Raw genomic sequence first — 15,986 nt, 5'->3', positions numbered from 1 at the left:
TAGAAAAATTTGAAAATACACACAAACACACGCATACACATTTACGCAAACTGAGGACTTTGACTTCAATTCATTTCAGTAACTTTATTTATGCCTAACCCAGTCTATTCTTAACACTTTAACCAAACTTAACAATTTCTCTAAATCTAAATAGTAGAGAACAATAGAAATGCAAAAAAACTGAAGACCAGGGAAAAGGCCTTACTTTCCGCAAATTACCTCCTTAAATACTGCGCTTTGGTCCTCTACAAGTCATGCATGAATAAAGAGGACAATTATAAAGTCCTGCTTGTTGCGCTTCCAAATCTTTCACTGTACTCTATGCAGTGATGATAAGGTTCAGTCTGCACATTTGACGTTACATTTCACGATGACTTTGCCGACCCTCCGCCCTCAAAAAATGCTCTTAAGAAATTAAGAAATCTCCCCGTGTCTATTGTACTCTGAATAATGAAATTTCCGCCCTTGAGGAAAAAAAGCGTCATTTTATTTTGACGGTTCTACCGGAAGTGGTTTCATTTTGACAGCTGAGGCAAAAAGTGACGTTGCAGGATAAACAAACGAAGGAGGAGGCGAGTGAGCGGTGTTCATCCTGTATCCTGACATTTCTACATTTTACAATAATGCAGTCTTCTAAGAGGAGTGAGGGCGACTGGCAGGGACTGGTCAGCGAGGTAAGAGGAAAGATTAACACCGAGAACCGCTGCTTCTGAGACGGGCGGGTCTAACAGATGCTCCTCTTGTCCATATGGAACCAGCAGGTGTGTCTGATGAACAGAGTCATAAACTCGTTGCCGACACATAGACTCAGTCGCCAAGGTCTTCACCAAGGCTTTTAGCTATGGCTCAAAATGGCAAATATTTAAAGCCCTATGGCATCCGACAAGGGGTGGGAACGCAGGGAGCAGCTAAATTACAGGTGAAACACACCTGTAGGCCCACCTGGTTATCAGGATGTTTGCTTGAAATTGCTACCAATTTCTCTTGCTCAAACACACACAAAAAAAGTCTCAATAACACATTAGAATTTGTACTTATTAGCTTAAGTGCTTTATGAATACTTTTGTAAAGCACTTTACATGTAATAAAATTTCTACTTTGCTTCTGCACATACAGCGTCAGCTGCAATTTGGTTACAAGCAAGATAAGGGTTACTCTGCTGTAGCTCTGGTAAATTTATTATTCCTATTCTTTTTCTTTTTTATTGTTATTAAGTTCACTCTGAGCTGTAAATTCCAATAATCACACGAAAATCCACACAGGAGAAAAGCTTTTTGCTTGTGAGCTTTGTGGACAAAGATTTAGACGAAAACCCTAAACTTGTGATAAAATACATCCTAAACCTGCAGATGAAAAACAGATTTCACTGACTGTAATTTGTTTTACAATCTCCTAAAATGATGAACTAGAAATGCACTTTATTACATTTCTTTGGTGAATCTGCATAGAAATTCCAAAGATAGCACATTTTGATAGAACATAGCATTTTATAATCGACTTGGTAATACCCAGAGAGCTATCCAAACAACTGGCACACATTTAAGTTCAACTGAAAGACGATGCAATTCTCATCTCTTGTCAGGTCTGTGCAGGAATTTTTTTTCATTAGTTTCCAAAAACATGACTTTTAGGTATTTCTCAATTGTTGCCAGTGGGACTGAACAATAATCAGGAAAGCAACCAATTGCAAACTTTTACTTTTTGTTCATTTTATTATTTATAACAATGTCCCACAAGTTTGATACCCTCATTGGTATAAAAGTATTTCACACAGTGATATTGCAATAATGACTGAATTCCAACATATAGCACAACCAGCTTTTTAGATCTTCTCCATCTCTTTTTCCATTTATTAGACTATGTTTTCATATTTGAGCAGATAAGTTACTATTGCTGACATTCAAAAGAAACAAAGCTGTGATCTTTTTAGGATTTATTGAAACAGTGTAACATTGGTTTAGTTCAGGTATTCAATAACCTGTGTAACAAAAGTTTCTCATTCTTCTTCAGCCCACACAAACTATTGGGTCCATGAATTGAAAGTTATGTCACTTCCTGAATCGTCAATATAGAAGCATAATATTGGAATCATTTCAAGAGATAATGTGTGGTTTTCCATGTAAAATAATCTGTTTTGATATCATTCTTTTACAATTTTGCAGATATTCCTTATTTTAGCTTAATTGTTGTCAATTGTTGTCTCTATGAAAAACTGAGTTCAAGGGACTATAGGAGACATCTTGAAAGCCAGGAAGACTTGCCAAGACTAATTCTAAATATTATAAGAAAGTCTGGCTGCTTGTTAAGCAAAATAAAAAAAAAATGTTGACATAAACATAACTTGAAACCTAATCCATTCTTAATGCATTTTGTAACGCCACTTCACTGTCTTCTGTTGATGCCGTGTTTCAGTTCCTGGTGTGTAAACGCAAGTTGGAGAGTAAAAAGGAGGCGCTGCTCATCCTGTCCAAAGAGCTGGACACATGCCAACAGGAGAGAGACCAGTACAAGCTGATGGCCAACCAGCTGAGAGAGCGCCACCAGGGACTGAAGAAGAAGTACAGGGAACTTATTGTGAGTAGTTCAACATGAAGGAAAGAAAATAGAACTGAATAGAAACTTAATATGTATTTTGCTTCTGATTTTAAGGACATTAATAAATGCATATCTGACCACTTTCTCTTGTTATTGTGGAATTTAGTAACTATAAATGATTTTGGTAATTCTAACCAACCTAAAATTTAGGACATTTGGTCTGATTTACCTTTGGACAGTGAGAAAAAGAAGTGTGCCTTTTAGTATATTGTATGTAAACTTCTGGTTTCAACTGTAAATATTTCTCGTTTCAGGATGGGGATCCTTCTTTGCCACCAGAAAAACGTAATCAGGTGAGTTACTGCTCACAACGAAGATGATCAAATCTAATTTAAACGAGACTAACTTCTCATTGTTTAACTTTACTTATCTATACTAATTGTAGTTATGTTACATACTCTTGCACAATACTGTTTTGTACAACTTCCTTGTATCATCCCATTTTCTGGCAATACTTTTCAGCTAGATCTTAATGAGGAATGCATCTATGTCCCCCATGAAGGTTTTATTAGTGTATCTGCAAGTTTTTGTGAGCAGTCAAGTGGCTTTGCATTCATCCACTTTTCCCCTCTCCTCCTTCCTCAGGTGAACCTGGGTCAGCTGTTGAGGGACTCCAGGGACCGAGTGAGACAGCTCACTGAGGAGGTGAAGGACCTCACTCAGAGGCTGGCTGAGGCCCAGGGGGACAACAAGGTGCTCTCACAAAGATCCACCGAAAGAATAAACATGAAGGAGAACACATATGTTTGAAGCAATTGAACTTAATGTGCTCTTGCAGCTGCTGAGGATGACCATCACTCGACAGAGGCTGGGAGACGAAGAGGTGGGGGTCCGGCACTTTCCCGCACATGAACGAGAGGACTTGGTTTCTCAGCTAGAAAGAGCAGGGCAACAGGTGACATGTTTTGATCTCATTTTGCTTTAACAAAATACATTACTTTTAAAGTCTTATATGCTTGTATGTTGCTAAGCTCCATTGCAACACCATACAAAAGATGTCAATTTTTTTTAATATTGACTGTAAGTTTAATTACTTTAATTTAACTTTGTTAAACTCTGCTTTTATTTAATTCACTAATGGTCTCATGCTGACTTATAAAATATTAAAGATTGTGACCCCTGATCAAACAAAAACAACTGAGATTTGCTGGTAGATATTTTGTATTGGAGTCATGTAAGACACCATTTCTTTGCCTCTTCCACAGCCATTCGCCTGCATTTTACCTCTACAGTCCTGACATTAAGGATAACTTGTCATTATTTGGCTATAAATACGTAAGACAAAATTTAATTTAACCGTCAGAGGTTAACGTTTTCTGTCAGATGGCTCCAAGACTACAATTCATAGTGTGAGGCTTCTCCTTTCCTGAATAATGAAAGCAACTTGTGAAATCTAGACAAACTGTACTTCACAGAAACCTTTGACCTTGTCGCGTGTTTGTAGATGGAGGAGATGGAGCACACCATAAAAGCCTTGACGGATGAGTTGCAGGACGTTAAAGCAGAACGCATCGTTTTCAGGGAGAAGGCTGACCGGCTAAATGTTGAACTAAACCATATTTTAGGAAATCATGATTCACGCATCATTGATGTGGATGCACTCTGCACGGAAAACAGGTGAATAGAAAACACTGGACATCTTTTATTAAGTAGTTTCCACTGTAGGCTTGTAACAGTGCGGTTCTCAGTTTGAATCCTGGCCTTGGGCCTTTCTGCTTGGAGTTTTCATTTTCTCCCTGTAAATGGGTGGGTTCTGTCCAGGCTCAGTCCAAAAACATGAGATGTCAAAGGTTCCAAAAAGCATGTAGCTTTTTTTATGGATGTAAACTGAAACCATACACCACTGTGCAAAAGTTTACTGTTTTCAAAGCAAAGTATAAACAAATTAGGGATGATTCAAAACCTTGGCACATTAATGTACCTGAACTTTATTATTTCATGTATCGCCTTCTGCCATGTTCAGAATTACCATTTTCCAGAACTTAGAACTGTCACGTCTTGCATATAAAAAGCCTCTAACCATCTGTGCTTTTACGCTGATCGCATTTTTAATCGCTTTCACGGTAGGTATTTACACGACCGACTCTCGCAACTTCAGGAGGAGGTGAACCTGCTCAAATCAAACATCATGAAATACAAGGTAAATGCTTCTGTTGAGGGGTTAACACTAAAATTCTTTTTTTTTTATTTTATCTCCAAAGCCCACAGGATTTCCTGTTTTTATGAAAGAAGCTGCATAAACTCAAATCATTCATCAAGCTTTGTTGTCTGGTTTCCTCTCCACAGACGGCCCTCGAGAGGAGAAAAAACTCCAGCACACATGGGAGATCAAACAGCGTTCCTCTTACCGGAGTGCTGTCAGCCAAACAAGGTGAAAACACCAACTGTTGAGCTCACTTTAAACACAAAACATAAAACACATCAGAGCCGTTCATCTGGAAAGCGTAAAAAAAAAAAACTGGCTAGACTGTGCCTGTCACCTCGGTTTTATCTCCCAAATTTGATTAGATATCTTCATTGTCATCAGTAAAAGAAACCAGTTTTCCCGTCTCAAGCCGTGTTTTTACTAAATTATTTAATAACTTATGTTTTGCCGATCCTTCAAGCCACCACCCGGACACCAACTGTGTTTTTAATTGTATTCTCAGTGGTGCAGAGTGCCACTGGCAGGGAAATGAGGCTGCCATGATGACTGACAGTCGCTGGCAGAAGCAGCACAGTGGGTTCTGGAGTTAAAGTTAGGGAGGTGTCACCTAGCAGACAGCTGTTTCTAACACTCCGTCTCTGTCTTACTCTTGTCATACTGTTTCCTCCCTCTCTCATTCTGTCAACCTGTTTTCTCTGATGTCTACTCTTAAAGATTTTGTTGATGGATTATTAGTAGATTGTGGCTCCGCTCCTCTGTTTTAGAAAATTTTGGTCCTGTTTTTCCCTCAAGCTGATGTCACTTTTCTTCCATTTTTAGTCCAGGAGATGCTCTTGGAGGAGCAGGGCTGCAGCTTACCTGCTACACCTCAGAGTATCTCCGACCTAAAGTCGCTTGCCACCGCTCTGCTGGAGACCATCCATGAGAAGAATCTGGTCATCCAACACCAGAGGCACACAAACCGGTACAGCATCTTGCAAAAAGTTTTCTTTAAATTTTCCACATTTGGTCATTTAGTAAACTTGAACTGAAACATTTTATTGGAACTTTATATGATAGACCAACTCAAGATGGAGCATAATATTGAAGTAGAGGGAAAGTAGTACATTTTTAATGTGTTAATGAAAGCTTTATAAACTAAAAAATACTGAAAAGTTTGCCATGCACTTATATTTATTGACTAATCTTACTACTTGACAAAATCTCTCCTGCTCTGTCAGTGAGTAGAGTGTCTGGAAAGAGTTTTCAAATCTTGGTAGAGATTCTCAGTTTTGGTATGAACTTTGACTAGGCCATTTAATACACAAATATGCTTTGATCTAAGCAACATGCACTACTGTTTAGCTTGTCTGTCTAGCATGATGCTGCCACCACCACGTTTCATCATTTGGAGGGTCTATTCAAAGCAATATACATTGTTAGGTTTCCTCCATTTTATATTTAGGTTAAAATGTTTTGGTTCCATCTGACCACAGCATTTTCTTGCATGTGTTTCTGTCTCCCCATTAGATGGTTGTTAGTGAACTTTAAAAATTACTTTTTATTGTTTTCTTTTAACTATGGCAGAGGTGCTCAAGTCCAGTCTGTGAGAGATGCTACCCTGAAACTTTTAGATGCATTTTTGCACCAATACACATGTTTGAACTGCATGAATTCCCTCCCTCATCAGCAGTCATTTAGCTCTGGATTATTTTACAACCTAACCTTACTATAGGTAATTTGTTGCATGCACTTGATTTTATGTCTTAGTATTTGAATAAGGAATTCTGCATACAAAGGCACGCCACACTTTTCAGAGTAGGTCTTACCATTTTACTTCCAACACCACCACCTGACACACTTCAGTATTCACTGTTACATGAGCTCTCCTCCTCAAAGACAAACACTCGGATAAGATAGACAAACAGACTAAGTATGTATAGAAACCTTACCTCGTGTTTCTGTTCTGCAGGATCCTGGGAAACAGAGTTGCAGATTTGGAGAGGAAGTTAAAAACCTTGGAAGTCTCAGGATTGTGGAGTTTACCAGGTGAGTTAAAAAAACACCCCATAGGAAATGGATTATATTGTAGTAAATACTGAAAACCTAAAATAATCCATAAATAGTGAGCATTAGGAGCAATCCAGTTCCACTATTTTTACTGTTGTTACAAAAATTAATTTCTTTGTTGCCAGTTTGGAATTTAGCCCAAATTTGTACATTTTCAAGTGTATTTAATTGTCAAATTCAGGCTCTTTTTGTATCCATTTCTGTGTTTGCTAAGACAGGCAACACTAGGAACACAGAGTCTCTACCACACCATGAGCAAACACAGCTGTGTGACTGTTCATGTTTATCGTGTGTATTAACCTTACCTCACCACTACTGACAGTGGACACAACACTTTCTTTCACAAAAAGAGTAGAACATTTATTTTTCCTACATATTTCACTATGAAGTCATGCACTGCAACATTAGATTCATTTGAAGGGTTTTTTTCTTACACATATTTAGCAGAGACAATGACAATGAAGGTGGAAGGAGCAGCTGTTTTACTGTTATTATCTTGGTTGTAATATCATCACCACAAGAGAAGTAGACATTTGCTCAGTTAGATTTATACAAGTAACTTTTTTGTAACATAAACAAATAAATATTTTTTGTAGTATTTTTACAAAACTGTGCCTCTTGCTTTGATTTGAGTAATGTTATTTTGAAGTAGCTATACTTTGAAGTATACTTGTACTAGAAATTTGAGTAAAATTTCTAGCTACAGTGAGTAACTTTATTGTATGAAGAACAAACATTTTACCACACTTATAGTTTATGTTAATGTAATACCTCCTGTTTATACTCGAGCTTTGTTATTCTAAATGCTATTTTCTATCTGCTGAACCTGTTGTGTTATTTGGAGATCAAGAGAAGTTGCAGTAAAACAGTTTATATTAATCACATGTTAAGATCAGTTACTCAGTACTTGAGCACGCATTTTACGTAATATGTTTTTACTAGTTCATTGGTAAATGAACTGTCGTTCTTTTGTGTGTGAAAAATATACATTAGCTAACTCCAAATTCCCAAATATTCTGCATGCCACACATCTTCTGCTGAGGTGAATATACATGTATGTCCACTCTCCTTCTATTAACTATAACATTAAGGTTTTGTATTTACAATGTTGTACATATCTGTTTCTCCCCTCTGGCTGCGTCTCAGGCTTGACCTACCACGTATCTGTGGGAATTGGGAGTATGTATTCCTTCTGCCCCACTTAGCCCATCCATGCCCTCCTCCTTTGTATGTCATGCCAGAACAAATCTGGGCAGATGCCCAGAAAACATGCCACCTCGTACCCGTCTTTTACCATGCGTCGACTCCATTGACCACCAGCTCGTGTGTTTATTCATGATGCCATCGACACACCCAGGCCACCTCATCAACACACACCGTTTGTATTGATCCAGGTGGCCTGGTACATATTATAGATGGTGGGGGGGATGGAAGAAAAGTGCTAGCAAAAGAATTCATGCTTTCAGATTAGTCACAAACCTTAATATATTTTTGTGGGATTTTATCAGATAGGCAACTCAAAGTAGTTTGTATTTGTGTACAGAAAAAGTACATTTAAAAAAACATCATTTGGTAAAAATATGAAAAAAAGTTTCATGTTTTCTGTGTGGTGCTCATGGCATGTGGAGAACTGGGAACAAGATTTATAATGGCTTTAATTTAGGCTTTCTTGTTGCCACTTCCATGTTCAACTGAGAGCCAAATGGCTGATCCTGATTAATGCTCTCTTTGCCCGACCTGTTAAGTTTGATGGATGGCCATGCATACTGCATACTATTAAAATATTTGGATGGATTTGTACAATTCATAATCAAAGGCATGCCACACTTTTCAGATATTTATTTGTTAATTTAAATTTTTTCAAATTATTCATTGTTTTGCGATGAACTTGTGACTTTCTTCTGTTGTACCTGATCAGTGGATCAATGGCCGGATGAGTTTCACTTCCACTTAAAAAATTTGCCACATTTTGTGTTGGTCCATCATCTAAAGTACAATGAGGTTTGTGGTGGGGGAAATAAAAAAAAGATGAAGGGATATGAAGATTTCTGAAATCCAGTTTATTTCTCATGTTGAGTTTCACCAGAAACTTTACAAAGTACAGTTTTAAAGGTTATTTAATTATTTAATATTTAAGTTATTATTAACAGTTCATTTAGGGATTTAAAGCCTTTTTGTGAGCAAAGTAGTGCCATTATATTCAGCTGAAGTAAAAGAAAAACTTAAAAAGAAAAAATCCTTTAGGATCCAGAAATAAGAATACAGAACTGAAAGTCAATCCTCAAGCTTTTTAATTCCTGTAAACAAAAATGTTGTGTATTATCTAAAGTAACATTCTAAATCGAATGGCCTATGTAAATCCAAGCAACCAAACTTCTTCACAAGAAAAAACACTTCCTCCTTTTTTCCACTGGAGGGCGATGTTACACTATCTACCAGCCAGTCTGAAAGGTGGAGGGGCTGTGGCTGGCTGGAGGTGCGCTGTCATGAGACCGTCATTCTCTTCGCCATAAAACTGACAAGCATCCATTACTGAAAATGATTGCCCACATTACAAACACATTTAGGGGAATGTGCCGTTATTAGGGAATTTGTAGGCGAGGGCCCAGAGTGCCTGATGAGCACGCTGTCCACCACAGTTAGGGAGACAAGGATATAGAGAAAGAGAGGCGAGTGTCTGTGGCCTTGATGTGATAGGACGTCGGGCTGATGGATATTAGAGCCAAACAGGATAGGATGGAGGGCCTTGGCTGCCTACCTGAAGCCCAGAGAGCATGGGAAGCGACTACATTGTCTACGGATGAGAGAGGGCAGAAAACAATAACAATCACATCGATGTAGTGAGTTAGATGAAGTTGAGATTGATGGGCTCTCACAGTCCGCCCTAACTTCATGCTAAATAAGTGCAAGCTGAACTGTAACGCTGCAAATGGAAGCCTTGAAGGGTGTGTCAGGCTGCAGACTGCACCTTCAAAGCTTTATTTTAACCTGCTGACAGACTTCAGATGCTTAAGTGACTCGTTTTAACTGAAAAAGATGTTTCACAGCTACAAAGGACTGCATTCTAGACTACCTAAATGAGCTCATATTTATTATAAATATGGCTTTTTGAGGTTTCACATTATTATAACATTTATTTGTTGCGGGATAAAGGTATGAGTAAGTACTGAATTTGAAAATTATTGAACAGATAAAACTAATTTTCCTACCTCCTATGGACACGGTTTAGTTTAGGTTACAAGTGTGGAACAGATGGTGTCTTCCTGTGACGCTCTCTTAACACCTGCCAAAAACATTTGGATGCAACCTAGCACAACAGACTAACGACTAAACTTGCACTACTTTGTTAAAACCAACTTGAAGACCTTAAAGTGTCTTTTAGGGTGCATCAAGAAGGCGTTGCACTCACCATTACAGGTGATGGAGGTTGCTGTTTTGAGCATGCATGGCATGACATTATCTTCAATAACTGTGCTGGAAAAACAGATATTGAACTCACAATTTATTTTGAGGCATTAATGAGTAAAAATGTCTAAATCTAGAAAGTTTCTGCTTGATTTTAAAGACAAATATTTACCATATGGGCATTTTCTGTCTCTATTGACTGTTTTCACCAGAAAAATATACAAAAAATCAATTTTTTATTTTTTTAAATTTAAAATCATTTTAGATTTGTTGAGTTGTTCTGAGTCTTTACCCATTATGCTTTGTCAAAGAATAATTGCGAAAAAGACTATCAATTTGGATGAATCATCTTTGAATAATTGCCTTTTTTTAAAATGAGGAAGCCTTTAGTGTTCATCCATATTGCATTCTGTAGTAAAATAGATCCAGTGTTTTCTCACCATTGTTGGCAATTTGCATTTTGTCCTATAAGATGTCACATTAAAGGTCACATTTCGCCTTTTGGGTTTCTTTTTCTTTTCTCCTTGTTGCAAAAATCTCCCAAAACCCTGAATTAATGGTGTTATTCTCTCCCTATGAAAACAGAGCAGCTGAGCCGCCTTGTTTTGTGGCCCAGGCTTTTCTTCCGTTATTTGTTTACATCAACATGCAACAGATTTGCATAATGCCTGCCTTCTGGCTATGTTGGCACAACTCAAACAAAGAAAAAAAAAGTTGCCCTTCATAATTTTTAACCAATCTGAGCAGAGTTTTTGGAAATGGGCCAAGAAAAGCACATCTTGTAGTTATTTATTTTTTTTTTCCCCATACTGTGACAAGCAGTTCTGTAATAATAGAAGAGTGGAGAAGAACTATTTATTTTTAAATAATACAAAAAAATGTATACAAACCTCTTCCAGTAGAGCCTTAATTTGAAACTGGCATGACACTAATTGGTTTTCTATAATCCTTCCATCAACTCTTACCAACTTTCCTTTCAAGTCTGTGGAGAATGACCCTCAAAGCATGACTCTGCCACCACCATGTTTCATCCTGGATGTTTTCAGGGTGATGTGGACGTTGAAACGTTTTAATCTCAAAGACAATTTCAGCACAAATGATCTCATTCACTGTTTTAATATCACATTACAGCATGCATTCATAACAATGTTCCCTTTTCACCACTCTTATTTCCCATGCATCATCACTCCATTGTTGCATCTGTTTTTTGATTTTTTTTTTTTTTTTTTTTACCTCCCAGTAGAAATAGTCCGACTTTTACCAGCTCATAGTCTCTGTAAAAGAAGTACACACATGCATACTTCTGCGCTTGTGTTTATGTGCGAATACAAGAGTGTTTATATTTGTAACGTCTGGATTATGGTGTACAGTCTCTTTCGAGGAGCATATGGTGTCAGCCTAAAAGGCGTGCAGCCATCACTAATGAAGACGGATGACAGGGAGCTGAATCCTATTTCTGTGAGCGCTGCACTGCATACATGAGTGCATGTTTGTATGCTGTGTGGTTAAGGGGGGGGGGGAGCCTTAAATGTGCTTCATCCATTCCATCATGTCTTAAAAGCCACTACCTGCTTAGTGTTTTTTCTGCCGTCGTGTTGGATGTGAGAGTAACTGAGGTCGGCGGTGTTTCAGTTTTGGAACTCGTCTTACAGGAACCAGGGACAATATGGTACTAAATGAAAATCTCCAGCCAGAGCTTCATCCAATGTGTGCCACGTCTTTGCCAAACACGCAGCCCCTCAAAGGTGAGTGTGTGACTGTGTGTACCTTCTTACTGATGAGAATCCCGATCCCTGCCATTAACACAGCAATTAGCCACCATGTGGAGAAACACTCCTCTCTGTCTTCCACGTTTAACCCAAGTCCTTCCCCTTCCCGCCTCTGCTCCTCTCAGCCTCTTATTGGTGCAAGCTGCCCAAATGCCATGGCATTTTGGAAATGTGAAGCGAATTCTCGCCCACTGACATTCAGAAACTTCTGCCATGTTCTCTTTTAAGAGAGGGTGGAGAGGATGCCATAAATATGGATGCCACTTCCAGTAATGTTGCTGTTTTTTTTGTGTTTTTTTTCTTTCTTGCTGTTTTGGCCTCTGAGAGTGTGTATAAAATGTGGCTGGGACTGTGCGTGCAGTCTTTAACCTTTTTGCCTGAACATCCACAAATATGGGTCAGTGAACCCCTAAGAGAGGGATTTTCGGGGAAGAGGCAGAACTAAGCTGTTGCTATTACTCAGACGGAGGCGTCATACTTGTTTCAACTCCACCTGTCTGGGGCACTGCTGCTAAAGTTAGCCTGATTCAGTCACATACAGTGTCTTACCTACCGTCCTTGTCCTACCGTCGAACTTGTTCACATTTTGTCACAAAGCAATCACAAACTAGTGTATTTTAGGGGAGTTTTGTGTGATGGGCAAACACAAAGTAATAATTAGGAAGGTAAAATGCTTGGTTTGTAAGAGAATATTAATGGATAAACAGCATAATGAAAACCTAGAAACACAGCAAACTAGTCATTGAGAAAGTTGAACAGATGTTTAACAGGGTTAGGTTACAAAATTATACCCTAAACTAGAACAATATCCCATAAATATAAATACATGCCCCACTTTTTAGAGCGTTATTGGTGAAACATTTTTGAAAATCACCAATTCTTTTGCTTCTACTTGCCCTCTACAACAATTTACTATTTTGTCACTGTCTCCCATAAGAGCTCAATAAAATTCCCATATTTTTGTGATTGACATGTCAAAAAATATGAAAAGGTTCAAGTGTTGTGAATACTTTTGTCAGACCTCATATGAAACGCAATTTTAAACATGTAACAGTGATAAATTGACCGTTTTACTTATTTTCTTTGCATTTAGCACATTATGGACTTGGTTTTAAAAGTAAAAATGTGTGTAAAACGAAACTCTAGTTACAGATGTAGACAGAATTTGAAAAGATGCAGTACAATGTTGTTGCTTTGATGTGTGGTGCCATTTGTTTTAACGCGCAGATGATCTCCCTCATGAACACCATCAGGGCAAATTGAAGCAAAAGTGTTTGTTTTCTGATCTTGGCTTTGGCTGCTGCTCAAGTGAGCAATTACAATGACCAATCACCTCAATTTTTTTTCTTCTCCCTCTTCTGTCAGATGACAGAAGTTCACATGAATCATCTTGGGAATGCCGCACCGCTGGCAGTGACCTTGGCACAGATGGCGCCAGCAGGGAAGACGCACCTGCACTGCTCAGCAGCGCGGATCCTTTCGCAGGCGTGGAGACGGATGGGATTGACGGGAGAGAGGGAGAAATCATGACCCTGAGAGACGATCCGGAGCCGGAGGATGAACGGAGTCCGGTGGAGGAGGCAGGGCGCGAAGAGGAGGGAGCCGAGGATGAGGAGCTGGGTTCCTCTGTGGAGGAAGGGGAAGAAGCCGCTCTGGCACTGGATCTCCGTCTGACCGAGTCGAAGCTTCAGTGGCTTTCCATCGCACAGAATTCTGTCAGACATTCAGAGGTTTCCTGCCAGGACAGGGAGTCTAATGATGCACTTGAACATGAAGAAGCCTCGGCATCGATTCCAAAGAGTCAGGCCACAGAGGGACAGAGTAACACTGAGTGGGACATTCACTGTCCATCTGCACCTGGCATGATCTAATGTCATGAAAAGATGGGGGAAACTTCTCTAAGTCCTTGTCGTCGTTATTGATGATTACATTAATCATCCCTAGTTGGATTCCCACTGCTTAGCCTCTGCTCATTAACTTTCTTCCACACTGAGCAGCTCGCTTTCAGTCAATAAAACAGAGAAAACTCTCTCCCCCCCCCAGATGCTGCTGACAAAGCCAGAGGTGCACTCTGCATCTAGACTAGCTTGTGTTGCTCTAAAGCAAAAAATCTTCCAATCAGTAGAGCTGCAAACTCGATGCCCTGCAGAAAAAATAACAAGTGATCAGCTTGTGTATCCTATATTCTCTTGTTGCGTTCCCCTGTGAGGAGATAATCCCAGTTGTTTGCTTTATTTTTTATCAAAGATAAGGAATGCCAATAAAAGTGCTGCATTTTTGAGGGGGGTTACTTCCAAAAGTGATTTCAAATTGGTGAAGTGCCAAAATTTGAACTGTATGTGTGATGGATACTTTTGAATTCCTTGTTTCACCTTAATACTATTAATATTTGTTTGTCTAAATCTTGCCTATTTTTTTATGTATTTGGATGTGCCTTATGTGTCAAAATATTTAATATTTATGAATAGAAATTCATAAAAAGCTGCCATATTATTTGGTTGCACTCATTTGCAGTACAGAAAGTTGGGATCTATTTGTTCTATTGTTTTCTTCCTTATTAAAAAATATAATAATCTCAAGCCAAACATACTTTAACAGATGACATGGAGGAAGAACATCCTTTGAAACCCAAGGGTTGTTATTGCACACGACCCAGTATTCAATAATGACCCATTACAAAAGTAATTTCAAAGAAATATTATGATACAAATATACATTAAAAAATATATTCTCCTAAAAGAAAGATAAACTGTTGTATGTCTCAGTCCTGCTGGTCATAAAAAGGCATTTTTAAAAAAGAAAACCTGTCATAAAGCATAAAAAACATGAAAGCTACAATGAAGGCAACATCATGCTGTAGGGATTGTGTTCTTGGAACCTGAGGGTGACAGTTTGACCTTCCTATTCTTCTTCACATCTTTATTTTTCAAATTTTTTTGTTTTGTTTTTTAGTTTGACATTATGTAAATGCATTAAAATATTAACTCTACTTTTTTTCCCCCTTTTTAAACAATTTTACAAGGGTCATCAATAATTGTGCTAAAGCTGAGGTCCAAATTGCTCTTTAAAACCGAAAAGCTTAAATTTTTTAATAAACATTTAATTTAATTGACTCTTAGCCTTAGAGGAAAATGCTTTCTTCTTTCAATTCTCTTTCTTGTGAATGAATAAATTGCACACTTCATGTAGAACATCAATTTTATCATGTTTTAAACTAAACATGTAGTAGGACTTCTTCAGAATAGCAGAAGTTTCCCTGTCAAAAAAAGTAGAATCCATAAACACGCCCGGGTCGTCTTGTGGCCAAAGTCCAGAGCGCGGTGTGTTTTGGGAAATCAGCAGTGAGTCCCACTCCTACATGCAGGTGACAGCTGGCCTCTCCAGGCAAACGCAGCATCAAACCCAGAATGCATGAACTGCTTATTCTGCAGGAGGCCGCTTGCTATTTTTAATCACCAATATAAAATAGAGGCGAGGAAAAAGAGGGAATTCAGCTTTGGAGTGAGGTGGAGAGGAGTGGGGGGGGGGAAGCGTAGCACGTACACAGCATGGGACCTGTGCCATGCAGCTGATTTGGAAATCTGCACCAAGGCTTTTTTCTTTCTTTTTTTTATTTTGTTCCAGCTTTAAGTCCGTCACCCAGATGGGAGCTGAACTAATAAATTTAGATGATAGCAGCTTGCCATTAAAGTTCTCAGAAGTAATTGCCTAGTTTTTGATTGTTTGCATGCATATAAATGATAGGAGGAAGCCAGTTAGTTGGAAAATACATTTTTAGGAAACTACATGGTCTGATGCAGTGAATATGTGATTGTGGATTTTGTCCAAATATCTGTGCTTCTGTCAAGTAAGGTGAACCTGCACTGAGGAAAATAGAATAGTCTGTTTGTCCTGCCTGTGATGTGGAACATTTCAGCTCATTCAAAATGTATAACAGAATCTGAGTGAGATCTTTTTTAAAGAATTGCTTCACAGGAGGAAAAATGTCAACACTAGTATCTACCAAGGTATTTCGGTCCAAA

The 15,986-nt window shown here is 38.5% G+C and overlaps 1 protein-coding gene across 3 annotated transcripts; it reads left to right on the top strand.

The window, feature by feature from the left end:
- Positions 1 to 518: 518 nt before the first annotated feature.
- Positions 519 to 15,941, top strand: ccdc149a (coiled-coil domain containing 149a). Of its 3 annotated transcripts, none has more exons than XM_028039362.1 (13): positions 519 to 674; positions 2,413 to 2,574; positions 2,850 to 2,888; positions 3,181 to 3,288; positions 3,374 to 3,490; positions 4,040 to 4,212; positions 4,663 to 4,735; positions 4,882 to 4,966; positions 5,561 to 5,705; positions 6,693 to 6,769; positions 7,937 to 7,969; positions 11,848 to 11,940; positions 13,330 to 15,941. In XM_028039362.1, exons 1-13 carry the CDS (start codon positions 624 to 626, stop codon positions 13,833 to 13,835), a joined length of 1,662 nt encoding a protein of 553 aa, XP_027895163.1. In that variant the 5' UTR covers positions 519 to 623; the 3' UTR covers positions 13,836 to 15,941. The 3 variants fall into 3 exon arrangements, with proteins under 3 accessions (XP_027895163.1, XP_027895165.1, XP_027895164.1); XM_028039363.1 differs by having other exon boundaries at positions 540 to 761; XM_028039364.1 differs by lacking the exon at positions 7,937 to 7,969.
- The last annotated feature ends 45 nt before the right edge of the window (positions 15,942 to 15,986 follow it).

The sequence above is a fragment of the Xiphophorus couchianus genome, chromosome 14 (assembly GCF_001444195.1).
Source record: "Xiphophorus couchianus chromosome 14, X_couchianus-1.0, whole genome shotgun sequence".
Lineage (NCBI taxonomy): Eukaryota > Metazoa > Chordata > Actinopteri > Cyprinodontiformes > Poeciliidae > Xiphophorus > Xiphophorus couchianus.
The sequence above is the reverse complement of the archived record's forward strand: the minus strand, read 5'-3'. Positions and strand labels throughout refer to the sequence as shown.

What these genes read in the sequence shown, in the direction of transcription:
- ccdc149a (XM_028039362.1), top strand. Translation starts at nt 624, where the DNA reads ATGCAGTCTTCTAAGAGGAGTGAGGGCGACTGGCAGGGACTGGTCAGC. An exon ending in GGCAGGGACTGGTCAGCGAG is followed by an intron (nt 675 to 2,412) that starts GTAAGAGGAAAG and finishes GCCGTGTTTCAG; the next exon opens with TTCCTGGTGTGTAAACGCAA. An exon ending in TAGAAAGAGCAGGGCAACAG is followed by an intron (nt 3,491 to 4,039) that starts GTGACATGTTTT and finishes GCGTGTTTGTAG; the next exon opens with ATGGAGGAGATGGAGCACAC.